This window comes from Pezoporus wallicus, unplaced genomic scaffold (assembly GCF_028554395.1).
Source record: "Pezoporus wallicus isolate ANWC-B61680 ecotype Strahan unplaced genomic scaffold, APGP_CSIRO_Pwel_v1 contig_2, whole genome shotgun sequence".
In the NCBI taxonomy this organism is placed as follows: Eukaryota; Metazoa; Chordata; class Aves; order Psittaciformes; family Psittacidae; genus Pezoporus; species Pezoporus wallicus.
The window spans coordinates 383,604-411,588 of NW_026639478.1; the positions used below are offsets into that span (position 1 = coordinate 383,604).

General features: G+C 42.0%; 1 protein-coding gene across 1 annotated transcript; it reads right to left on the bottom strand.

Annotated features, from left to right (window-relative positions):
* Window positions 1-982: 982 nt before the first annotated feature.
* On the bottom strand, window positions 983-27,985 carry GLIPR2 (GLI pathogenesis related 2). Its single transcript, XM_057414757.1, has 5 exons — window positions 26,401-27,985; window positions 14,146-14,254; window positions 10,649-10,752; window positions 3,069-3,146; window positions 983-1,986 (listed from the first exon to the last, which is right to left on the bottom strand). The coding sequence occupies exons 1-5, from the start codon at window positions 26,411-26,413 to the stop codon at window positions 1,826-1,828; spliced, it is 465 nt and encodes a 154-aa protein (XP_057270740.1). The 5' UTR covers window positions 26,414-27,985; the 3' UTR covers window positions 983-1,825.

Consider the following 27,985-nt stretch of genomic DNA (forward strand, 5'->3'; position numbering starts at 1 on the left):
GGGCTGAAGAGAGAAAGGTCCTGAGACTGCAGTTACTGAAACACATGCATCTGAGTTGGAGTTGAGTAGGTATGCTTTGCTGAGAACATGTCAACTGAGAGGAGGAACACAGAAACGAAACAACATACAAAGCAGGAGTTCAAGACAGAAAGAGGTACGCCTCCTCAGCTCCAAGGGTTAGCTCAATCTTTTTATATCGGGATGATGTACAATCTGCCATTTGATTTAGCATTTCTTAGAAGGTTTCATCTTTTTTTTTTTGTTTCCTGGACTAGAATACTGTCTGCTCGATGTTGCAAAAGTAATCGTGTCATATGTTAACGTCCTGGAAATAGAGTCTGAAGATTATTCAACAAAGACTCAGGTAACAGCAAAGGCTTGAGTAATTCATATTAAAAAATATTTTGTTTTCAGATGTTCATTATATGTGTTAAATTCTTGGTTACAGCAAAAGGACTGTAACATACCACATCACAGTGACATATAATCAAGTTGCAACAGTGCAGTTTATTACAACTGTGTAAACAAAAATAGGTATTTCTTTAATGGCACTCTTCATGAACCAAATTCTGGCATACAGAATCTCAGCAGAAGGCAAAGGAAAATTTGACAAAGAAAACAAAACCCCAAGTCGAACAGTACATGAGCCTGGCCAAAATGGTCCAATCTGTGTTCTTAAGAGAAAAAAAAGTGTCCTTCAGAATTTTGCTTGCTTGCTTTATGTAAATTCAGTCTGACTTTTTTTTCAAGGCATCAATCCAGAGTGTGAAATATTTTCACTGTTACTGAACGATACGAACAAAGATCATGTGAATCTCTTAATCATGGCCATGTGAATACCTCCTACTGTGGCATTATTGAAGGAGACAAGAGATGTTTTGGGAATGTTATTGTCTGTATAGCATAACACATGCAGAAGATAATCCTTAGAAAGTAAAAATAAGTTATTGAGAAATAAAATCTAGCAATCTATCGCACTTCTTTGTGCGTAATATCTAAGAGAAAAAATAGTGTCTTACTTTCCTGTAACAGAAGTAAACAAGTTGATTATGAGGCAATGTACATGCTGTAAACCGTAAAATGGGATTTGAACTTGAAACACACTCATCTCAAGCAGATTTTAAATATTAGCACCTAAAATGTAACTGGGGTTTAAACAATTTTAGTAGCTTTCAAGTCACACATCAGTTATGGCTTGCTTGATGGATACAATTTTGCCAGCGATGTTTTAGTGTTCTGTGAGATCCTCTTAATAAAGAAACAGAGGTCTGAATGCCACTACATTTTACATGTGTACCTTTCACACAGGAAGTTTTGCATATGTTCCATCTGCAGAGAGAAGGCTCCACAGTAGCAGGAGGTATAGACAGAACAAAGAAGTTACAGTTATTAAAAAACACTGGAAAACTGGGAGTACGTGATATAATTAGAAGCTGGTATCTTCAGTTTACAGAAGGCTATAAATTTGCTCACTTAAAAAAAGACATCCAACATGTGCTTACTCACATGCTGACACAGAGTTCATGCAAGCTATTAAAAAAGAAAACAACTTATAAAGGTTACCCTTCAGAAATTCTGCATGTACTTCATCCTCAGTTAAACTGAAGCCCCCTCAGAAACAACAGGGACCTAACGTGCAGATTGACTCGAATAACATGTAATTGCTTCCTCTGTAATGAGAAGTGAACAGCAGTATCAAACAGGAAATTTCATTGACTCGTGCTTCATTTCAAACACTGTCAAGTCCAAATCCAGGTTCACTTGTCATTAAGCAATAAGGCTACCTTTTAAAACAAAAGAAAAAAGAAAAAAAGAAAAAAAGAAGTTATTTTCGTGGAGGAAGGACATTTTCTTCATAATAGCCTGGATTTACTACATTTCCAGCTGGATCATATCTAGCCACCACAAACGTTGAGCCATCACTAGCGGATGCTTTTCCAACTCCCATCTTTTTTGTGCTCTTCCAAACCATTGCTGTGAAGTGACCTGAAGAAAGAGAGAGAAACATAGGCATTCATTTTAGGTACTAAATCTGCAGCACTCCCTTTAACACATGAGGAGTGGGGAAAGAAAGAACAATAAAAAAATGATTCTTTTCCTAACTGGAGAACAAGCTAAGAACATGAAAAAACCCTGCATCTAGCATTTTGTCTTGAAACAGCCTGATCTGATTCCTCACTACCATTCTCATTTCCATGTCCAAATAAGAATATCTTGTAGGAGAATCAAGAAAGAAGTAGTTTGATGAGTATCTGATACAAAATTCAACAGACATCATGGTTATACTCCCTGCAGTGTGAACAGCAGTTCTGACAGTGACTAATATTCATTTGCTTTAACCATCTCATGCTCCCCCATGTATATGCATGTGCAACTGTTAAAAATAATACTGCTTTTGTGGCTTCTTCTGCCTAGTTGTAATAGCCACCCGTGCATTGTGCTGCTCCATCAGTTGTTCCCTCTATGCATAGACAAATCCCATGGGTGAAAAGCATGATTTTCTTCATCTGAAACAAGCTCAGGCGTATCTCTTGCTTGAGCATTACTCAAGGAACAATGTTTTTATGTTCATTGAACACTGGATTGTCATCAAGGAACAATGTTTTTATGTTCATTAAACACTGGATTGTCAATACGCAGCCAATGGCCTGTTCCTGATCTCCACGTTATATCTGAAGTGATCTCTGCGATTGAAATAGTATAATTTGGTAGAAAGCACACATCAACGCAAACACCAGCATAGTAAGAAAGAAACCTATATGATCCCAATTTAGTATTTTCTACAAATTAATTTGCCTTAAAAATAAGTTGCCTTTTAAAAACTTTGGAGTTGGAGGAAATCTACAGTATTAAAAAACCCCACAAAATTTGCTTACTTCTTCATTTCTCAGTTTCCTTTTACTCTTCTGTTAGTTTCTAACATTTGAGGAAATGCAAAATTTTTTTCATCTCTATCCTTTTTCCTAAGAAAAGAAGGTAGATTCTTGAAAAATACCAAACAACTTGGCTCACCAATTTCTTAACATAAAAGCTGGGTTTTGAAGAGACAGTGCCCAGTCTGACCTTACCTGTCCCAGAAGAAAACCCTGGGTTTTGAAAGCTGTAATTTTTGATTTCATTGTACCATCTGTCAGCCACATCCTTTCCTGAAAGACAAAAGAAATCTGCTGTGGAATCATGATATAAGCACAGACACACACAGCGTGGCTAGCAAGATCATCTGTTAATAGCTGGCAAGAACTTCTAGAAACATGGAGAAACAGTCTTGTTACTGAAAAGAGTTTTTGAAATATAGGTAACATGGTAGTGCATGTAACTTACCAAATTATTACTGTTTTGCAATAGCTGTAGCTACTCAGTTATCATAGAATCATAGAATTGTTGAAGTTGGAAAAGACCTGTAAGATCATCAAGTCCAACCATTAACCTATCACTGCCAAGTCCATCACTAAACCATGTCCCCAGGTGCCACACATACAAGTCTTTTAAATACCTCCAGGGATGGTGACTCCACCACTTCCCCGGACAGCCTGTTCCAATGCTGTGATCACAGCTGTGTAAGGCCTATGACTATGGTGAGTGATGTAGTTCTACATGTCTGTGGTCTCTAAGGTTGATGTTTGACAAAGAAATAATCCTTTCTTGCTTTCTGTTGAACAGTTTAGGAGATTGATAGAAAGGAGCAGATTCTGATAATCTGCAGTGGGTCCTGTGGAACAGGCAGCACAGAGGGCAGGAGCTCAGGTGAGAACCTGGGAGATGCTGTGTACCAAAATTCAAAGACTGCATCTTTTCCATTACTGGTTGTTAGGAAATTTTATGTCAAACACTGTGGGGGGTCAAGGGAGCAGGTTTTTCCCTGAGCTACACCGATAAAGAAATTTCTGCTTAGCATTCCAGGATGTGTATCACAAGGCTAGTTGATTTCATAGCAAGCTGCCAACACTGTTAAGCCAACCGCCATGAAGTACGCTGGTCCCTGGTGGACTGCTGGCTGCAGAACAGCAATGACTCATGTTTGCTGCTATTTTGCAGCCAAAAGTCTTAAACTTGCACTATTCTAGAAGTCGGGCACTGCACTGGCTTCTTTAAACTTCAGTTTCTTGTGAGTGCAGCCTGCTAAACGGATGGTAGTGTTAGCCTGGCAAGCTGACTGTCAGAGCTGTTGTTGAAAAGAAATTACTGAATGAAAAACCATCTCTTGAGAGACTTGTGGACTGGAAATACTGTGAACTTACCTATGCCACACTGCCTGTTAGGACTAGTGCTCTCTTAGTAGAGTCATTTCACATTTTCCACATGAAAAGGTAGGAAAATCTCTCTTGCTTCCTAAATTTCAGGAATAACAACAGGTTCCTTATTTCCTGCTTTCCCTGTGCCAAACAACAAACCCTGTACACCTGTTTTAAGGCTGAAGTATGTAACATAAATAAATATCTGTTCATTTGTCACTCATACTAAAGCTGAAATGAAGACTAAAAAAAAAGTGCAAAGAGCAATCTTTATGAAATACAAGAGGAAAAGAAAAAAGCACAAAGTAACCTCACACCCTCCCCCCCCCCCAAAAAAAAAAAAAAAAAAAAATTAACCAAACAACAAAACAAGCAGATCTTCCTGTTCCACTCTAGACTTCAAAGCTATGAAAGATTTAGCACTGAATCACAGAATGGCTTGGGTCAGAAAGGACCTTAAAGAACATCCAGTTCCAAACCCCCCTGCCATGGGCAGGGACACCTTCCACTAGACCAGGTTGCTCAAAGTCCTCTCCAACCTGGCTTTGAACACTGCCAGGGATAGGGCAGCCACAGCTCCTCTGGGCAACCTGTGCCAGTGCCTCAGCACCCTCACAGTGAAGAATTCTTTCCTAATATCTAATTTAAACCTACCCTCATTCAGTTTAAAGCCACCCCCCCCACCCCCCCTTGTCCTGTCACTTGAAAAAAGTCTCTCTTCAGCTTTCTTGTAGGCCCCCTTTGAGCATTGGAAGGCTGCTTGAAGATCTCCTTCAGGCATGTTTGTGGGAAACTCGATGGAACACAAGTACAGAATGTGACTGCAGACACATGTGTGCATTATGAAGCACATGTACTTTATGTGTACAAGTGCTTAACTGACCATACTATGTAAGTAGTATTTTCACAGATGTAGGACTGCATTCCCATTGCTACCAGCATGTCATTGCTTCTGTTAACCTACCAGTGTGCCATAAAGAGTAGTTCAAGCAGAAGTCGTCCCCCCTCTGCTTACTATAATTCTAAGAGGTGTACATAGGCTCCATGTGACAAGAGCTTAAAATCTCCATAATGGATATATTGCAGGACACATGGAAGCTTTGACAAACACAGTCTCTCTTCCTTTTCTTTTTTTTGGGGGGTGGGGGGTTTGTCTATTTAAATACCACCCATCCTGTGAAAATTTGGTAACTTTCATCTTTCATTCAAGGGAGATGGCAACGCTATCAGGTAAGAATATCTCAATCCTGTACATGAACATCAGCGAGCATAGCTGGGTAGCGTAATCTGTAATGTGCTAATTCCCAGCCTTCATGTATGAAAGCCTGCAATTCATTGCAGCCGGGCAGTGAAAGCCTAGAAGCTGATTGCTATATCCTGGTTTTCATGTGCAGGATCAGGTTATCATTACATGGCATTGCTGTCATCCTCCTTGAATTAAAAGAGTCATTACATCAGAGGTTGTGAGAAATTAGAGACTAACTTGTTCCCACAAAAAGAGAAGGTGACCAAAGGACTAGGCAACTTTTGACAGATTAACAGATCACGCTAAAGAAGGGTCCTGGAAGTAAAGGGAGTGAATACTATTTGTCATATGCCACAGGAGGTGAAGGGAAGTTACTACCACATGAGAAAACAGGTGGGTACCTAGTGATTAAACATGCTCACTTTCCTCTGAAATACTTTCTTTCTGATTCCTTGCCCCTGGGGAGCAGTAAACAATGCAGTGATGGGACACAAGCCAAAACAGTGTTGAAAGTGATAGCTGAGCCATAGGGGACTAAGGAAAAACTCTGTTTTGAGCCCAGTGACCCCTGAGGTTCCAGAGAGAGACAGCAGAATGGTCAGCAGAGCACTTAGCCTACCTGATTTAGCAGACACTTGCATCCTCAGAGTTGGTGGTTCAGAGAACACAGTATTTAGATTTCAAATCATTATGGAGTAAGTGATGCGGTGTGCCAGCTTCCCCTCCATTTCAATGTGTCACTGAAAACAGCTGCCACTCCCCCCAAAGCTACCCAAACCAGGAGTTGTTTGCTGTTCAAAATGCATTTCAATCAGAAGGAAAGAACACAGAAAACTCACTCCCACCCCTCATTCCCAATTGTAGTAGAAACCATAGAAGTTTGTTTCTGTCAAAAAGCATGCAGATCAGTCCTACAGTCAGCACTGCAGCTTCCCTTCTGTTGCTTCACTTGCAGAACCAATTAGTATGCTGCTGGGGGTTTTTAAATACCCTTCCTGTCTGCATTGCTGTAAACCACATCCATGGTTTTAACACTTTCTCTAAGGAAACACAGTTTGACTCCACCCCTATCCTAGCAATAACTGACTAATGACCTGCTCCGTTAGGCTTACTGAACGTTCATTTCAGAACAGGCTGAATCTCTCTCCAACGAATTTCATCAGTACCATGACTTACAGGACACATCTGCATCGCATAAAAACTTGGTGCAGCAACCCTGCGTTAGTGTCCAATCATAGTTCTGCCCAAGAATAGGTCCAGAATCAGCACAGTGATTTTATTTACTTATCCAAGCTATAAGCTAGTAAAGTGGCCACACTGACTGTGCCTGAGGTGGTCAGAAGACTGAATGTGTGACGTCAGTGCACACATAGGACTAGAAATCCTGGAACAAAGTTCTGCTGATACCACTCTCTGAAGGACAGAGAGATAATAAAGGGCCACTGCTGCAAACAGATGTTAGTACTCTTGCCTGGCCATGCTCTGCATCTCATCAGTTGTCCTGCTGCCTCATTAAATTCCATTTCTAGCTATTCTCTGTTCACCTGGGTGAGAAGCTCTGTTCCATGTGGATTGTGGGGTGTCCATGAGTGCCAACAATCAGTATCACACTAAGGGTAGCAGGGACCTTAGTGTCTGCAACTGGAGCACCGGTGTGGGTGCTGAGTGTGTGAGCACTAGTGAAGCACAAGCTGGACCAGCTGGTGAGGAGGTGAAGTGGCCTGGGAGGAGTCATTAAATGTATGGCCACCGCAGGGACAAGGTGGGTCCTGGCCAACAGCCAGGGAGCTGTGTTTGCATGTGTGCAAGACGCACTGTACTGGCAACCAGAGTGGAACTGCAGCCTCAGGGGGTGGTACGTTCAGGTTCAAGCAACCGGAGAGACTGGGATCAGGAACAGATACTGGGCAGACTGAGCTGCTGCAGAGATCCACACTGGACTTTTATTTCTGTTAGCGAGATATATATATATACACATACACACAGAGTTTTGTGTATATATATATATGTATAATTTAATGTTATAAAAATATAAATTATATCAATTTTTTTAAATCTATTGGTAGGAAATATGTATTTTAATATCTATTATTTTTTTATATATATATATAGTCTGGTAACATACTTCATTGCAATCAGCCAAAAAGGGGAACAGGAAGAGCCTGCTGACACTGTTCATTTTAATGTTGACTGTATCTGTTTGTGGTTATCTATGTGGCCACCTGCATATATACACATGTACATGCTGTACATGTGTGCTTGTGTATGCAAGCCTGGGAATACATTCTCAGCCTCACTACTGGGAACACAAGGCTGCGGCAGCCCTACTACTGGATTCAGCTCCCTCTTACATTTAATTTCTCTGGGCCCAGCCTTATTGTTTCTATTCACAAAAAGAATCCTTAAATCGCCAAGTAATCCCATTGAGTAAGTTGCTAAAAACATTCAAATAAAATCACATAGGACATATATCTGTGCAAGGATGGACAGCACCATGGTGATCTACTTAAAAACCACATACCCCAAATCCTAGAATTTCCCTCAAATGTTTTTCTAGCTTTTTTTATCACAACCTTTCTTCCACCAGGCTGAGGGGAAAGAACATAGAGGTAGATTTAATTTGCCTCAGAAATGAGCTATGATGTACTTAGACTGAAGTCATACTGATAGTTCTAGGAAGTAATCCTCTGCTTTCAGCATTCCACATGCAGGTCCTTATTTTATTCTACTTTATTTTATTTAACAGTACTGTATAAACCTGGTGTTATACAGCAAGAGATGCATCAAGGTAGGCACTCAGTCAAAGCATGCTCCTCCCAGGCTGGGGCAGAAGGTGTCTGCTGTTCTGCCCTCTAGTACTGACCTGTAGGCAGACCCAGGTTCCTCCCATAACAGATTTGGGTGTTAACATACAGTGAATTTCTGTTACAAACTCTCTGGAGCTCACAAGCAGCAGTGTTTTCACAAGCGGCATGGCACGCTCTTCACGACCGCACCAACCATCCCAAACAGAATTTAGTCATCCAGTGCTTGCCTTCAGCCTCGCAACAGATGAGAAATGCAATGAGATGATATCCTGAGAAGCCTGACATACTACAGCTGCCAAGGACGGCTGTGGTCTCTCACATTAGTGGCAGATGACAGCTCACTTACTTGAGCACAAAGAGAAGTCTGCCACGGAGCAGTTCCTGTAGGACTGGAGGGAGGAAACAGCTGTCAGCTATTTCTTGGATTACACGGATAAACACACTTCCAGCAACAGCTTTAGGCTACGTAACTCCCAAATCCTGAATACAATTCAACGTATTCTTTAACCAGGAGAAGAGTCGAGCTAGAAGGCTTTTATGGTTGAAAGCTTAAAATCTTCTCTGAAACAAGAAATGTATCTTCTGGCATTATTACAGAACTCAGTAAGAGCCAAAACAAACAATAGCATCACTTTTTTGAGAGAGAATACAGGGTATGCTAGAGGTTTATTGGCTTTTGCTTTATCTGGGAAAGAAACAGGAAAACACTGCCTGCCTTTGTTAAGCCCTTGAATGGATTCCTTAATACACATTTCAGCCTCATTGAGCAGGGTACAAATTAACTATCCAAAGGGAACTATAATGAGAAAAAGAGGAAGAACGAACCAGCTCCATAGAGATAGAGACTAAGGCCAGAGGACAGAATAACTTTCTTTGAAGAACTAGTTTTCTCATTCTGGCACTTTGAATGATCCTGCTACATAGGAAATGTAGAAGTGTTTTACAGAACAAAAGAGGATGTAGCTTAATTTTCTCAGCAAGACATTCAATCCTGTGGATGAAAAAATAGCGACAAAATTGCTCAGAACTGGAAAGTTAAGTATGGAAACAGTGCATTGAAGAGAACAAATGGGATACAGAAAAAGACAGGCATTATATAATTTATGGAAGAATGCATGTGTTTTGATTCCAGCTCTCCAAATGGCAATTCTGCGACTTTAACCTTGGGGAAGGAGCACAGGCCATTAACACAAATAAGAAGGAAGAAGTAAGCTCAGTCAGTGAGTCATAGCCACAAACTTCGCCGTACATCCGTGTTTTCCCATGCTGCTCTGAACCCTTGCTTCAGACTCTTGCAATGGACAGAATGCCAAGTATGAGTAGATCAAATTGTATTTTTCCACCCCGGCTTTCTTTTTCAACATGCTAAAGTACCCACTGGGGACTAGAGTTGGCACTTGCATAGGAACCGAGCAGTGTCCCTCAGTCTAAACCTCACTTCCTAAGATTTCCAGGTCCTTCAGACAGAGGCTCCAGCCTGCAGAAATGAGTTTTTGTCTCCCTGAGGCTGTGCTGGAAATTCCAGGGGTAGACAGAAACAAAGAAAGCAAGTGGTCACTTTTAATACATCCCACCTGCTGTCTCAGCAGGCTAAAGCATGAGCCCTGCCCACTCGACGAGGCAGGAGGGAAGAGCCTGTTGAACATCACTCCAACTGAAAGCTCACCGCAGGCTGTTGTCATGGCCAAAATTCAGCTCCCGGGGCATCCAAATCAAAGGCTGCCAGTTACATGTTAGATTTATGATCAAAAAAATATATGGAGTACTTTTGTCTTTGAAAATGAAGGCATGGAAAAGGGCTCAAAGCTTGTTTTGCTGACAGACCAGAAGAGACTATAGATGTCTAACACATTAACCTCTGACACTTTGGTGTCCATGCTCCCATTTTGCCCATACAAACAGAAACTGCTACATAGCATGCAGTGGCCATTTTTCCACCTTCCTCACCACAACTGGCCTGTGGTCAGCCTTCTCTTTGCTGGGACAAACTAAGGATAAAGGTGAAGTATGTGGCATTGACAACCTCCTTCTCTCTTCACATGCACATACAAGTAGCACTCAAGACAGCTCCATAGTGGGGACATACGGAGCAGCCTAGCTGCCAACTCCTATCTCCAAAAGAACACAGCACACTACAGCACAGTCCCTTACCTCCTCTGTGCCCACATGTGGTTCTTGCTGTCAGTATATGCAGGTTACTGCAAACCACCATCCTGTCCCCAGGGACACTAGGGGACTGCAATGGATGCCTTTTTGAAGCAGAGAAAACACCAGTACTGTTGCAACTAGATGGTCTGAGCCCAAAGTACATGAGAAAACACATTTATACAGTGTCTCTGTGACAACAAGAGTAGAAAGCTTACCTGGCTGGTCATAGGATGCCCATGCTAGGTTTTCTCCACATTTTCCATTAGCAGACTCAGAGCTGTGTTTGAGGACCCTTGTGGTAGCCAGTTCTTCTGCATACCTAGCAAAGGAATCCACATATTGAGCCATGGAACACAGCCACAGCAAGCAGAGAGAAGGAGGAGGAGGGAGAGGATGAGATGCAAGCAAGGAGTTTAGCTGGAAGATGATCTTAAGGTCCTTTCCAACCCTAGCTATTCCATGATTCTATGACAGTTTAAGTTACTCAACTGTAAAGCTCTGAAGCCAGGGATGCTTTAAACCTACATAGATCTAAGAATTAGGCAAAGGGAAAGCCCAGAGGCCATTTTTCTTTTCTTTCATGAGCATCTGTGTCACTGCTGAAAAGGGCCTAGAAGAAATCAAAGGGCAGATCTCCCCCACCGTATTCTTCCCTGCACCTGGAAATCCACTGGCCATCCTTGGCTGCAGCTGCTGGTGGAAAGGGAAGTACCTGCAGCGATTGTTACAGGTGTCACCTCCTGATGTTTCTAGGCCACTAACAGGAGTAACTTAAATGTTCACACTGAGTAAGAAAAAAGACTGAAGTGGGGATTCAGTCAAAGCAATTGTAAAAAAACCCTATATTTACAAATGAAGTCAGATGCAATGCAAGAGCAATGTGCCAGGCGACAGTATAGAAGAGAAGGGGACCACATGGAGCATCTGAGGCAACAACTGTGTACACCAACACAGCGATAAGCAACACTGTTTTTTATATAACCTGACATGTGAGGGTGTGGGATGTATTTTATTGTCTCACAACAGGGTTAAGAAGAATATCCGTGTAAAACAATTATTCTGTTTATTCAACATTGGAAAGGCTTCAGTACAGAGACACTGAAATTGGAAAGACCATTTGTTATTTCTCACGCTACAGGAAATAGGAGGCAACACACAGAATCATCAGGTCATAGATTTAAAAGCAAAGCAAGACAAAGTGCTTTTTCCACACTGTGCATTAGAAGTCATTGCCACAGGACAATGTAGACACCAAAGCATGTGTGGGTTTGAAAAAGAGCTAGACTAATTTACAGTGTGTGTATGTGAGGAGTAACCTTCAGGGCTTATTAAATAACAGCAACAAAAAATGAGGATACAACCTTCTGCTTAGGAAAACCATAATTTACAGTATAAATCTGTAACTTCCAGGAGAAGATCATGCAGAAAGGATCGCCACATTTGTTTTGTCCTGCTACTCCTTTCCTAACTGTGAATTACTGGCATCTGCCAGAGACAGGAAATTTGTCCAGCTGAACATTTTGGCCCAAGCTAGTACTTCAGACACTGGGTTCTTATTTCCTTCTGTCCTAATTCTTCTATCAAAACAACAAACAAAAAAAGTAATTAGTTAGATCTATTAGTCTGGATGAACGTAAACTTGTCAGTTGTCAGTCTGCTAGATCCTGGACTAGAGGATCCCTAACTGCTCCTTCATGCCCTGTATCTCTACAGTCCTGTAATTTTTCTCTTCGAGGATTCCCACATCCCAAGCAAAGGCTGGAACGAAGTACACTCTGCACACAGATAAAGTTGCCAAGGGCTTGAGACAAAGAGTGATTAATTCAATCTAGCTCAGGCAGTTAAAAGCATGAGGTTTACATCTGAGATCACCACCCTATGCTTCATTACAGTCAGAGATAAATCTGCTGAGGATGACTCATCTCATGCTAAAGTGGAGATCCAATATTCAGTTCATGTAACCTGTCGTAATTATTGGAACTGAAAATAGTAAGAAACAGACCATTTTCAGCACAGAGAAGCACAGAAAAGTATCCAGATATACACCAAATGCATAGCAACAGAGATGTCAAATATACATAAAGGTAAAGTTCTTTGAATTTAACAAGATGCAAAATCTGTCTTGACAAATATGACATCTCTTATATTTCATGTCTTATATTCAGATCAACCATCTGGTTCTTGCTATCAACCAGTTTCATCAGTCTCTGAATATGTGTCATTGCACAACCAAACAAAGGTTTACTATTGTTATTCACCACAGCTGGGAAAGTCAGCTGAGACCAGAGAGGACCCAGGAATTCCAGAAGGATCTAAAAATATCTAGCAAGGGCAGTATAACACTTAGAGATAAATGTTGAGCAATGCATATTTGACAGAATAATCTGAACTATTCATACAAGTTGAGTTGTTCAAAGCAACTGTAGCACTTTGGAGATGCAAGTGTTATTGACAAGTCAATGAAATTTCTTCCTCCTGATGCACCGCGTAAAACAGAAACAAAACAGCCCTTTGAAGAGCAGAAGGAAAACCCCAGCAGATTACAGAGGTATGTGGATGAGTCACTGGCATTCCATCTCCTAGAAATACTATATCCACTTATCACGGTGTCTCAAGAAAAAATGATGGGAAAAAAATCAAGACAGAAGCAGATTTTGCTTGGTGCCAGAGGGCACGTGCACATTGTACAGCACCACACCTGGCAGAGATCTCTGGTTTAGGAGTGCAGAAGCTGGTGCATCTGTGTGACAGTGCAGCACTATGCTGGGACAGTAAATCAGGTATGAGAAAGGCTACAGCCTTTCTGCCTCCCAGCTGGCCAGCACAGATAAGTCTGCACGCTTATGGTAGAAAGCCTCATGCCTACAGGGATCAAACTGGCCACTACTTAGCCACTGTGGAAGGACATTTATTTTCTGAATCAGCATTCTCCTTCAGGTATCTCCTTTGTACTGTGAGGCTCAGCCTGAGAAAACAAAAAAAAGGTTTTCAAATCTACTTTGAAACAGGTTGCTGTAAAAGGAAAGGAAACAACCTGGTTGCATCTGCAGCAAAACGGATAAGAAGTATTGGATTCAAATTTCTGTAAGGAAGATTTAAGTCAGACAGCATAAAGATATATGTACATTAGACTGACAAGAAGCTGCGCAGTCTTCAGCACTGGAGAAGAGATATGTCCCTCCTGACAGAGTAAAGAACAACATATACTGATTTTGCTTTTGGGGCAGGGAGATAGACAATATGATCTGAAGTTACTTCTTTCTCATTTCACTGATCTTAGACCAATCATCATTTTGTAGCATGAAAACGTTCTATTTTGGCAGCAGTGGTTACTGTCCTGCAGAAGACAATCCACCATGTGACAGAGGTGGTGGTGAAGCATGTTTTAGCCAACTACCGTCTGCAGAGGAGACACACCAGTGTAGACAGATGCAGCCCATGCCTGGAAAAGGGTGCAAGACAGATTTATAAAGTTGTAACCACAGAAGTGTCCATGTGACCAGCTGGTGCTATGTGATGAAAGAAGGAGAAAGAAAGGACAAAAAGAGTTGGGTAGGGAGACACAAAGAGTGGAGTCCCTCACTCTCCACCCAGTAAGTCTTCATTGAATGTCAGCATGTCAAAACACAAATATTTCTACAGTATACACAGTCAAACCTAACAGATAAAAGTGTCACGAATCTCATTAGAGAAAAGAAAGGACTGAACTCACTGCTGGGCTCCTCTGTTTAACTTCTTGCAGAGTTTTAATGGGGGGACTCCATGTTTCTTCCTGTAGTCATTGTGTGCTTTCAAGACTTCTTCAGCAAATTGTTTGGAAGCTGAAATCACATTAAAAAAAATGGGAAGGCCTGTCAAACACAGACATTAGTGAAGCAGAAAAAACATACCCTATAGCTAAGATTCTAGCGCAGGCTGGACTGAAGAAAGAAGAATACCACCCTCTTGACCTGTGAGTAGGATGAAACTGATGTTAACACCTTCCATCTGTGAACTAACTCCCCCTGGGATCTTGCAAAATCACTAAAAGTTGAAGAGTAATGTGAACCTTATTCTTTTACTCATTAGCAAGAAGATTTAAGGTTAGTTTGACTGACTTTCATTTTAAGATTTCAGTTCATTGCATCATGACTGCAAAGTCTCAGTGTAAGTGACTTACAGGTCCTTTGAGGAAATGCACTCAAAATGTATATTATTGTCACTGTATGCAAGAATTTTCTGTATTAGTCAAAACATCACCTAAAGAAAATGAAGCTACTATGTTTAGAACTATACAAATACTTCGAAACATGCACTATTATTTTTATTCATTAAATAAAACAAATTCAGAGAAATCTCAAAATGCATCTTTATTTGGCTCAAGACAAATAATTGCTGACAAACAAGTGGTAAGGAAAGAAATGACTGCTGGGGATGGGTTTATTCCCCTGTACTACAGTGTGTTCAGTAAATATCTGAATTCCAAAGTTACTGCAAAGCTCTCAAAGAGTTCTTGTTTGTACCTTCATAAACTCGAGACTTTTAGCAGTGCAAGGCAGAGGACGCGCAACCTGTCACAATGCAATTCACTTTGACAGCAATCTCTTGTTACCTCCTCTTATGACTTTGCTGATTTCCCCCCCAAGATTCAGAGGAAAAGAAAAAAAAAATAAATCTGTCATTGGCCACCCTCTGGAATTTGCTGAGAAATTTGGAACCTGAAACTGAGTTTTGAGAGAACAGTTAGAGAGGTATACATAGCACCTTCAAAACAGTTATCACTTTGTCTTGCTGAAGCTTCTGAACAGGACAAGACATCTGGACTAGAGTTTCCGGTTATTAACCTTAGGTTTCTCAACTTCCTCTCACTACTCAATCCTAACAACTATTATCAATCATTCTCTTTTATTAGTGTGCCCACTATTCTACTGTTTGTAATATGCATTTCCCCCACATAGAGCTGTCAGTTTGCACATACTGCTCTTGTGTTTTTTTCCTAAGGTGATTACCCAACCCATGCTCCTGCTTTAAGCTGTTCTCAAAGTTCTCTTCAGTTTCCCCAATAGCTTTGGGATAACAAAGCATCTGTATTCTTAATATCCAATGCACACAGAAAACCACCGTTGTTTCATGCAGTACCTTAAGCATTTTGAACACAGTCTGAAGTTGGGTTGATCTTTTCCAAAGACCAAAGGGCCATTGTGAACATACATCTAATATATTCTCCATCAACATGCTTTCAGGCTCAATTTTTTTGGTATAAGACTGTTGGCATAAGACAGCAACATGAACCCTGTTGAGTGAGATGAGATCTGCCCACCACCTTCCTCCTTTTAGGTCTTCCTTCAATTTTGTGTGTCACAAGTTACATGTCATCAAACTAAACAAACGCCTCCATTCTGGTGCTTAAGCACCCACACACCCTTTTGCTAATAAGCCTGTCCCATCACTCTTATTACCATTGCTCACAGCTCACCAATTCTATCACTCATCTGCTGCATCATATGGGGTCATGGCTTGTTTCTAAGGTACCCAATTCACTGAGGCAGGGGTCCATGCTTCCAGCAGGGGAATTTTAAGACAGACTGCAAATCAAAGAAGTTGCAATACATAGCTTTGGAAGTTGCATCACATACTCCAGGATGCATTTTGCTGGTGCAAAAGACCATCTTAAAGCTTGTGGTTGTTATCACTTAATATCTCATCCACTCAGCATTAAATAGTGCATAAAAAATTTAACCTGCAGGTGTGAAAGTTTCTATTAAAATTATTTGCTCTCAATGACAAGAACAAATTGAAATTCTAAAAAAAAAAAAAAAAAAATTAAGTTGACTGAAACACAGGCTTTGCTCATCCATGCACAGAAGTATTGCAACAGTCCAGCTCTGTACTAACACTTTGACTTATAAACACCAACGAGACATGGACAAAACTGAGTTTCTTCTAGCCACAGCAGGCACTGCTATGCTGTCCCTACAGAACCTCCATCCTCCCCTTCCCTCAAAAGTGAATTCTATAGAAACTTATCTACCATGACTCAGGCTCATGTGCTAACCGCCTCCCTCTGTACGGCTTCTCCAGTGCATGCTGATGTGTGGCGAGGGACGACCCAGCCACCAGATGTATTTCAAATTAGTTTTGGAAGGCATGTTAAGTTTTTCCATTTTACCAGTATTCCATACACTGAGAAGCCAGACTTTAAAAGTGAGAGCTAACAGGAGCTTTCAGGCTCCCACCCAAGCGGGAACAGCTTCCCAAACAGCTTAAGAGACGTACATTTTTCTCTTCATGTAGGCTGCTTCAGCTGCTAGAAGAAATTATTTCTTACTGCCAGGAAGTTAGGTTTGGTCATGAATCATTACACGGCTTAGTAAGTGAAACAACTAAAGGTATTAGATACAGTTGCTTGCTCCTCATTATTCAATTTTTTACCTCTATTTTGGATTCTTCTGGAACACTGATAATGTCATTAAAGATAATGACAGCATGTGACAATACATTTCAAGGCTGTGGTGTGCTACAGAGCACACCTTACAGTTCTTACAGGTTTGGATTCTCAGTTTCATTGATCAACTTTGTGTGACCATGGAAGAGTAAGCAGAAGGTTACTTGGTTGCCTTGTCCAAACAGATTTGTTTTCCTCAGTATACTATTTCTCCATTCTCTTACTGTCTCTAAACAGTGCCAACCTACTCAGTCTTTCTCAGGTGAAGAGCTCTTCATGCCTGAATCTTTCCTGCCTCTTCGGCTCTTCCTGCCTCTTCTCCTGTCTTCTCCTGCTCTGTTCTTCTCTTAGTTTGGACATCAAAACAGAAGCAAGTTATCTGAACATGTTTTCCACAAAAAGGATGCTGCTCTGCATCACCTTTGAAGCTATCAACTGGCCACATTCCACTGGTCTTGCAGAGTTGCAAAATGATGTGAAGAAAGAGTAACAGTAAAATACTCCATGAAATCTCTCTACCCAATACCTACACGACAGAAATACATAATGCAGCCCTTATGTCAGCACTCAGGATGCACAACATTACACCAGGTATCCACTTTACTAACAAAAAGGGCATACGTTTTTATGGCTAATGATCCACCCCAGTGATTCAAGAAAGAGTACAGTATCAAAGTATCACTGTCTTCTTGGCGCTCTCTTATTGTTTATGGATTAAACTTCACCGGTAATTTTGTACTTTCCATACATACTAAGCTTTCCTATTTAGGCTTCAGATAGTTAACAAGAGGGAGTTGGGAGTTGTTCAGCCTGAAGAAGAGAAGGCTCTGGGGAGACCTTTCAATACTTATAAGAAAAATGGAGATGGACCTTTTAGCAGAGCCTGTAGTGATAAGACAAGGCAGAATGGTTTTAAACTAAAAGAAGGTAGATTCAGACTGGGTGTAAGGAAGATTTTTTATGAAGAGGATGGCAAAACACCGGCACAGGTTGCCCAGAGAGTCTGCAGATGCCACATCCCTGGAAACATTCAAGGTCAGGTTGGATGGGGCTCTGAGCAACATGATCTAGATGAAGATGTCCCTGCTCACTGCGAGGGGGTTGGACTGGATGACCTTTAAAGGTCCCTTTCAACTCAAACTATTCTGAATCTATAAGTCTATGAAATGGACCTCATATAGAATAGTACACAAAAGCATACCGTTATGTCAGTCTCAATCCCTCTTTGAACCTGACAACTTTTCACCCAATGGATGCATTACAGGTAAATGGAGATAATAACTCCACCTTTCAATTCTGCCCCAAAATAAGTAATTACAAATTTGCTTGTATAATGGCCAGAGCAACACATCTGAAGCAAGCTGCAAAATACACTTCAAGGGACCCACCCTATTTGAAAGAGGTAAATGAAAAAACCTGATACCATCAGCCTTGGCAATGTGACTCATATTAACCAGGACATGGGTCCTGCGTGCTACTTCCACACCCTTTCCTGACCAGAACCCAGACAGAAAGAAGCCAAGCACCAGAATACATGGAGAGGACAAAAATGCAAAGTGGACAGAAAATACATAAAAAGGTAACTGGGTATCCATTTAAACACGGAGTATAACTCTGCTTTAATACTGAAATCCCTGCAGTCTCCCTTGACTCTGCAGAATTTCTCTACCCTACCCTGATAGCAGAATTTGGGTGTGGAATAAGAATGCAGCAACTTTTAATATGGCCAACAGGTTTGGGGAAAAAAAATACAAAAGATCATTGAAGGCTTTAGGGAACTGCAAAGTAATTATATCCAGAAGTCTCCTATTACTGCTCCATATAATTGAAGCTACCTCTGTTCTGACAAACTTCTCAAAGCATATTAACAGGCTGGAAACAAACAAAATTCTAGAGTGAAAGACATCCCAGCTTCCAATTGATGGCATTTTCGTCTAGACCTAAAGAGACCTGACACACTTATCATTAATAAACTTTATCCTCACCTGAAATGTAATTCCCTGGAAACTAGCCCTGGTTGAACCTTTCACACTGGGAATAATGTTCCTTCAAGGGAGAAGTGATGGATATTTAGTTGATATAAGAAATGTTAAGGAGCCAGTTATGCCTCCAGTGCATTTTGACTCGGCACTTGGGTTTGAAGTTACAAACACTTCAGGGTGGTCATTTACTTGCTGACCTCTGCAATGCCCCATGGTGTGAATATTCCATGTTTCTTTCTTCATGTATTTGACTACATTTTCCTACTCCCCATTTGGGACAGTAATGTCTTCAAGGACTGTCTCTTAATGTTATTCTTAAATATAGCATTTGGGAGTATGGATCTGACACACCAATTCATGAATCACTTCCAGCCATAAAAACTGAACTCCTTCAGTGCTAAACTCCCCTGTTCTCTAGTAAAACTGGCTGATTGCTTGGAAACATATAGAAGAAATGAAATCATATATACATCCTGGAGGGAAGGAAAGAGAAAATGCTACTTGTCATGGTCCCGAGGGATGGGGAGGAGAACTGAAAGAATGCAACTCCCACAGGTTGAGATAAGAACAGTCCAGTAACTAAGGTATAACACAAACCACTGCTGCTGCCACCAATAATAACAATGATAAGGGAAATAACAAAGGGAGAGAATACAACCGCTCACCACCCACTGATCGATACCCAGCCTGACCAAGCAGTGATCTCACCTTTCCGGGTAACTGCCCCCAGTTCTACATCCTGGGCATGACGTGCTGTGATATGGAATACCCCTTTGGTCAGCTTGGGTCAGGTGTCCTGTCTCTGCTTCCTCCCAGCTTCCCCTCCTCCCTGGCAGAGCATCAGACTCAGAAAGTCCTTGGTCAGACTAAACATTTGAGCAGTAACTTAAAACATCGGTGTTATCAGCGCTGTTCACAGGCCAAAAGTCAAAACCACAGCACTGCACCAGCTACTAAGAAGGAGAAAAATGACTGCTACTGCTAAACCCAGGACACTACTATATTCAGAAAGCATTATATCTTGGGTGGGATTTGTCTTCTTTCACACCTTTGAACCAAGAATTCGATAAAGGGGCAACATCTCCATCCCATACAATAGGCATTTATGGCAGATACCATAACTGTTGGTGTGCTATTTCCCTTCCAACCTGAACTGTCCTATGACCCTACTAAAAGTTAGAAGAACCAGTACTGCTTATGGGAATGAAAGGAATTGGGGGTTATAATTAGGCATGAGTTTGAATGGGAGTAGTTTCCTGGAACATCCTTGTGTTTATCAGGCTGCTCAAAATAGCTTTCCCTTCAGCTCAGGAGATCCTTCTTCAGGGGGGAGATTCTCTGATGTCTTTCAGCATTCAGTTTTGCCTGAAGTTTTCTTACACAGCTACTTACTGCTGAGGTGAGTAAGATGTCCAAGTTAACTGCATTGGATGGACAAAGTCCACACTTATTTTATTTTCTGGGCTTCTGCTACAGCAAACTGGCATCTTAGTAACCTTGCACTACCTATGCCATATGACACAACACACTACTTTCCACCCATACCCAATTTGAAGCCTATTGCCTGAGAATATGAAGCTGCCAGTGTAATAATGTTTCAATGATATTAGTCATGTCACTATTTGATTGCAAATCCTATTCTTGCTATAATAGACAGTGTTGATTACTTCCTCACTTAAGGCCTTTTATAAACTGTTTGGCAATTGACTGCCCTGATTAAAAAGGAACACCTGGTAAACTGGAAACTGCACAGCTCTGAGAGGGAGCAGAGACTTCTGTGTATAAGCATTTAAAAAAACTCCAGGCAACACTAATCAGCAGCCTGGAGCAGAACCAAGCCTTGTGTTCTTAAACCTAATTGTCACACAATCCCTAGGGTACATGCAATTCCTGGGGTATGTACACTTCAAAATACGCAGCTACAAGTTACCCAAGTTAGAACTGACCACACTATGCAGAAGAAAGTGAAGCAATCTTCTCCATTTCTTCTCTTCCTCCTTTCCAACATCGTATCTGCTTAGAGTTTCTAATTATAGTAATTTATGAAGAAAATAAGGTACAACTGTACTCACTAACGAGCAACACCAGAAATCAGAACTTCCCTACTACGAAATCTGAGCTTTAGCCATTAGGTTGTGATTCCTCCTGTTTGCATGACAGCAGAATAATAATACACTCTTCACCAAGTAACAGCTCTTCAAGGTCATTTGGTGTCTGGTGTGAATTAAAACTCTTTGCAAAATGAAGATTTTTGAAACAAGAACTGAAGAAAAGTAGAACTACCCCACATCTCCTGGGTTACGCTCTGCCATTTTATACCTCTACCATTTATGTTTTACCATTGTTTGGGGTAGTCATACCTGAACTAGCTTTCAACTCACTAGCTCCAGTACCCTCCCACTTCGCTTTTCTGCCAAGGACATCCAAGCTAGCTGGGGCAATGTTTAAAGTATGTTTATTTATGCACCTCCCTGAGGCATGGAAATATGACCATGTATATTTCTTGTGCTTGCTGATGTGTAAACTCACCTATCCAGCAGCACAGACCAGGCAGGGAGACACAGAAAGCTTTCTTTACCCATACTTACTATCAATTACATCGTCTTTCTGATCCCCCTCCCCAGTATGTTAAACCCCAGAAAGTCAATGAAACACCTACAACACTGTGTCATGGACATCCCCTCCTGTGACCTGCCATTGGGGTAGCTCAGGGCAATTTACTCCACACAGCTGGAAGTCCTCATACAGTGAGGCTATGGAAGATCCAGGAGCTATCAAAGTCTGAACACCAGGAAACGCTTTTTCAACGTGAGGGTGGCAGAGCGCTGGCACAGGCTGCCCAGGGAGGCTGTGGACTCTCCATCCTTGGAGATATTCAAAAGCCATCTGGACATGGTCCTGGGCAACCACCTCTAGGTGGTCCTGACTGAGCAGGGGGAATTAGACCAGACAACCTCCAGATGTCCCTTCCAACTTGAACCCTTCTGTGATTCTAAGCTGAAAGATTTGTTTTAGTAATGGGTCTTCATCAGGGAAAGTTCAAGAATGGATTATTCCCTACGACAGTTCACCCCAAATCACTTTCTGAGGATCACTTATTAAGCGCCCAACACCTACCAATGGCCTGCAGTATTTAGAAGTGTGACAAACACACACATAGGATACAAGCAAGCATGTATTCAATAATTTCTTAACATCTGTCTATCACAAACTATCATCAGAGCTGTCTCATGGAAAACAGTTCCTTGTGCCCGGCGTTTAAATTTACAACATGGATTAGAGACTTCAGCAACATGCAACCACACCATTTCAGCTTAGTGACACACAGGTATATGTTCAGGGACAGCCCACACAATCTGTGTTAGAAAATAGCTCCCAAACATCCCACCTACAATGGTGGCCTGGCAAAGCTTCAGATGGACAATTAACTCACCATTTCATGCAGCTCTGCAACGATCATGCTTAAAGATCATGTTTTGCTTGGAGACCAGATAAAGACCACATGATTTCTGTTCAAATCAGAGATTCACTCTGGTAACCCAGTTCAGTCAACTTTGAATGATACTAAATAATGTTTGCGGTGGCCATAAACAGGTCCCTGTTTTCTTCCTCCACTACTACCATCTCTCATACTTGCTCACACAGGAGCCAGAGGGGTTGGCCACCTGCCTGGTCCCCCTCCACAGGGTCACCCAGCCCAGATCTGGCAGAGCTGCTATCAGACCTTCAAAAACCAGGCATCTGCCTCCAAAAACATAACATAGATATGCTCCAGCTAATCTTTCAGAGAACAGCACAGCCTCTACCAAAATAGTGATCTGAAATAGTCTTCTGGCCTGATGAGATATGTAATAAACCACAAAGTACTTACAATGAAGAGTCTTACTTCCCCTTTCTTTTTGTTCTTGAATACACAGCAGCAACTGAGGCAAATTCAAATCTAGGCAAGATAGACACTACCAACTGTACTGATAGAGAACTAAGGGTTTGAGCGGTTCCAGTAATAAAAGCTTTCTTGATGCTTAATTTTTCTTTTGAGAAAGATTTCTTGGAGAATTCAGAAAGGAGAGTTGATGCTTTTTGATGTGCAACTCTATGGCATGGGAAACCTTGAGTGGTATCTCCTTTACTACAGATCATCACATTCCATCTTTTTCTTTGTGAGCCCTTCATACTTTTTTGGTATGCATCTGCCTTGAGCATATACCAAATAATCAGCGTCTTCTACACACAAAAACTGGTCAAGTGTGGGTTTTTTAACGGAATTAACTTGATTTTTGAAAGGCCTTTTTCCGACCACACCAGTAAGTTGTACTGATGACAAATTCTGCAAATGCCCCACTGTTACCAAACACAAATGCTTGGTTGCTATCAGCTTAGACTAATTCATTTCCTCTATCCCCACTGGTCCTGTAAAACCAGCCAGCACAAAACACCTTGTCATTTTGGCAGCTTGCAAGTATTGCCTTTCTCAGAAGGCAAACAGGTCACTTCTCTAATATACCTGTACTTTTGCTATGAGCTGCTACAGCTGTCTCCTACCAAGATGCTAAAGTACAAGTCTGCACTTCAGATCAGCTGAAAGTGCAGCTCGCTCCACAGAAAACACAACAGCCCTTTTTACTGTGGTCCGAAGGTGCATCTGAAGAGTTAAAAACCAGCACATGCTTCTAAGGAAGATTAAAACCAGCATGGAAATCTGCACCGAGTTTGGTTCCTGTCTCTTTCCTTTTCGTCAAACCCTTTCTCAGCCCTTATTTTTGTACTGACTCAACAGCAGCACAGCGGGAAACTCCCAGCCCTTTCTCTGGAGTCCCACCTACATTTGCAAAAGTGGGAAAAGAAAAAGCAAAGCAAACAGTGTGAAAAGATAGCCAGTATTTACTGAACCCATCCCCGTCTTTGTCCGATAGCGCCTGCACCCAGAAACAGGGCGAGTCCCCTGCCGTCACCTCCAGCTGCTTTTCAGGGAGCAAGCAGCAGGAAGCAAAGAAGTGAGACTTTTAGCAGCCCTTTTCTGCCACATCCCAGCCTTCTCGGAGACTCCCGGCACTCAGCAGAAATCCCCGCGCTCCAGAGCGTAGGAGTAGAGCTGGCAGGCAGCTGCTTCCTCAGCATCACCCGCAGCTGCTCACATAGATATCCCCTCTGGGGTGTAGGCTGCCACAGGACCCCGGCCTGCCACTGAGCACAGCTGCAGGGGAGGTCACAGCCCTACCAACACGGTGTTCTCAGCAACAGCACAACAAAGAGCAGCCAGCTCACCATCGCCTCATTTCCTACAGAAAATACTTGTCCAAGTCTTTTCCATTAGAGCTCTCCGGGATCTGCAAGGAGGGAAGCCACTAATCCAAATGCTGTCCAAAAAGAGAAGAACAGGGGGAAGGCAGAGGAGGTCCCCTTGTCTGGCTAAGTGTTTGCAGGAGTTACAGACATGGAAGGTGTTTTTCTAAACCTGGTGATGGAGTTTCAGTATGGATGTGGTTTCAGCAGCAGGCAGCTTCCAAGAAAGAAAGCTGAGTCAGAGGTACAAATGTCTTCCAACACTCAGCTCTATTCAGTGAAACAAAACCAGTGCTAAGACTCTAGCTCTGATACTTCCAATGAACACTGTTTCAAATATGATCCAGTGTCTAGTAACAACACATATCAAGCTTTTACCAAAGAACTGAGATTTTCAGTAGCAGCATCTTTTTTTGCCTGGGGATTCCAAGACCTCAAGATAGATTTACTGAAGAAAAAAAGTTAAATAACTGCTCTGAAGACATTTATTCTAAAATAGTGGCCCCACTTTACATGAATTAGAGCATCCTTAAATTTATGCTTTCAAGTAATCCCCATTAATCTTTCTGACTCAGGAGAAGAGCAAGGACTCTGTTTTGAGCTCAGACAGATCCCAACCTGTTACATTTCCATACATCCTAGTACAGAGAAACCTGCTCACACCATATCCTCAAGAGTATTACAGCAGGAACACGAGGTGACAAGGTGTTTGACACAAAACACACAGGAAGAGGCACTGAAGCAGTACACTGTAAAACAGCTGCTCCCACCCATTCAAAGGCAAACCACACTGAATGATCTCAGACAGGAATTTGAAGACTTCAGTGCAAAAGTGCAGATGGGGTTTAGTCAATAAACCAATTGTCAGGACAGGATCTCAGTTTTACGATTCACCTAAAAGTATCGCATGCAGCTCAAAGCCAGGAACCTGGGCCCAGTTTACCACTGATCTGAAAAGTGACACAAGTGACAAATCATGTTTAACATTTTAAACATTTAGGAATCAGAATGTGCACAGTGGAATATCTACACTGCTTTTCCCTGATGTGCTTTGCAAATGTAACGTACAGCCACTAGACTGCAGTTGTACTTTTTATGCTATTAGCAAGGAATGGCTGAACTCAATACTTCTCAGAAACCACAATTATTCAAATAATTGTAAGGTTATTTACTAACTCCCAATCCACTTGAAAACATATGCAGCTTCCAGGACACAGGGCCAAAACCGCCCACTGGCAGCTACATGGTGTTTCACCTGGACTGGGTGTCCTATCAGTAAGCCCTTTACAGCCACATTTGCAGACAGTTCTGATGCTGCCCTCTGGAAAAAGAAAAAAGGAGAAAAGCTCAACACACCCATGCTTAGGCTCATTAAAGTGCTATAAGCACAAAGATTTTCCTCAAGTTTCTCTGAAGAGGCCTATGATTTTGAGTGAATCAAGTACTAGCTCTTGCTCAGTGTGTCCCATACATGCTGTTTACACACAGGACAGACAGCCAATATGCCGTCAGGCTCTGATTTGTCACAGAAGTAATGTCCCAACCACAAGAACAAAAATAAACCATCCAGTTTCGTGTCCGTTTCAGAAGATCAGCACAGATTTTCACTCATGACTCTAAAAGGAGAAAGACAGAGGAAGTCTTGGGCACAAGCTCTCTCTCTTCTTAAGGTCTCTGACTCCTTGGCAGATTTGGAGGAGTATCCCCCAGCTGAGACAGCCAGCCAGTGGCAATGGGGAAAGGATCAACAATGCAGCCAGCAGCAGGGAGAGGCTTTATGAGTATGCGCACAGCTGGGGAGAGACTGTAGAGCTGAGCAAGGCCATCCTCAGTTAAACAGTGACCAAACCTTAAATCTAAATCCTCCCGACAAGAAGGGTGATAAAAACTGCCCGCCCCCCCCCCCCCCCCCAAAGCATCCTGCTGCCTATCTGCAAGGCAGGTAAGTTTTATCAGACAGACAGACACAAGATAATTTTGAAGCTATAGGGCTTATAATTATTTCATACAGCAAAGCCACTATAGGTTACAAACTGTCAGCTGTATATAAAATACAAGTCCTTCTGCATTGTGCAGGCTGGGGAGAGGGTGTCGTTTCCACCAGATTTCTAATCTCACCCTGTGTCGGAGAGAAAGCTCCTCCCGGGCTGTACCATGCAAAATGAAAGCAGCTTTCTCTGAGGAAAGCCACTAACGCTTTAGCAATGCTTCCTGAGCACAAACGCAGGCACAGGCATTGTAGGAACGCACAGCAAACCCCACGAGGGCATTTGCTCACCTGACTTCCCCATGATCCAGCGACGGTTTGGGGTTTTGTAAGTTCACCTGCTGCCTCGTCTCCTGAGTGCGTTTCTCCCCTAAGTGCCGGGTTCCAAGTGTTTGCAGTTTCAGCTCAACTTCTCCAGCCGCCTGCGACCGCTGCCGAGGAAAACTCAGCAACGCGAGCCCGTTAGCGCCCCTTCTTCAGCGCTGGGGTAAGCCTGCCCATGCCTTATAAGGCATAAGGACACCGCTTTTCTTTTTGCTTAAGAAGATCCTGTTTAGGGTCAGGAGCTATTTATCCTCCACAGTAACCAAGCAGCTCCAAAACAGCGTCTGTTTTCACATACCGGGTTAGCTCAGTAATTGGGGCTGTCTTCTGGTAAGAGTGGGCTGTGAAAAGAAATTCTGCTGACAAATAATCTTGCTGCCACAGCAGGAACAGCCCATGAGGTTAATTCATACAGCTGAACAGTTGTTCAAGTTTTACCCAGTTTTTGTATGCAAAGTTGAAACAGGTGAGTCATAAGGCAGTTCGAAGTGTAACTACATGTTATGTCTAAAATAAATCACTTCCAGCACTCCTCTGACATAATCTGTAGAAGGTATTAGTAAAATGCAGTGTAAGATTTTGCAGGTTAAAGAGGACCTGTGCTGATGGTGTATTTCTATGAAAGGAGTTCGGTGTGTGTATGCCTCATTTTACCTGTGCAAGTGCACTTTGCCACTGTTATCTTCACACTACATCAAAATACCTCAAGCTAATCTGGCAAATACTAACTACTTCAACTGCAGCAAACATGATGCTTTGATTTAACTTCAGAAGTGCTGCATCTCTCCAAATAATACTTCAGTTACGTGTTTCCAACTTTCATCTTTTTATCATCACAAAAAATCACCTGAGGTTAGTGCTTCCCAGTTTTTTTACAATGCCTTTCATAATTTCGAGGCTCCACCTGGTTTTGTGCCAAGTCTGATGACTCGGTAGGTTTTAATTGTGCTTTATCTACCTCTGGAGGCTGAACTCCACAACAAGGAAAGAAAACTCAGAAAATGTCTGGGTTTGTCCCCTTTTTAAACAAGTAGCAGCAGCAGGTGGGGATAAACAGCATCCCTTCACCAATAAGCAGGAGGTCAGAGAAAGTGCAGGAGGAAGTCTCTCCCCACTCCCTCTGCCATGAGTGGTGGTAGCTGGCTGAGGAGCAGGGTGAGAGCTGGAGCTGGTATTATCAGCACCCTTTATCTGGAGGTGAAAGCCACTGTTTTATTTGCTTGTAGGAGTGAGAAAACCATCGGCTGTGAACCCTACCTCTAAAAATGGTCTGCTAAACCTGAAATACTGGGCTGTACTACTCCCAGGGCATCATACACCAGTGCTCAGCAATAACCTATGCCGCCATATGGCCATCACAAGGTATAGAAGGGAATGAAAATTTGCATAGTTGGGAGTCTGGTAGATGAAATGTTCATTTATATCCTCATAGTTGATTGTTTCATTTTATACTGTTGATGGTTTAGATCTTTATAATATTCAGCTGCATTATAAAGCAAGAGCCCCTGGAGACCTGGACTGCTACTAAGAAGACAGCATTAAGATCTTCAAA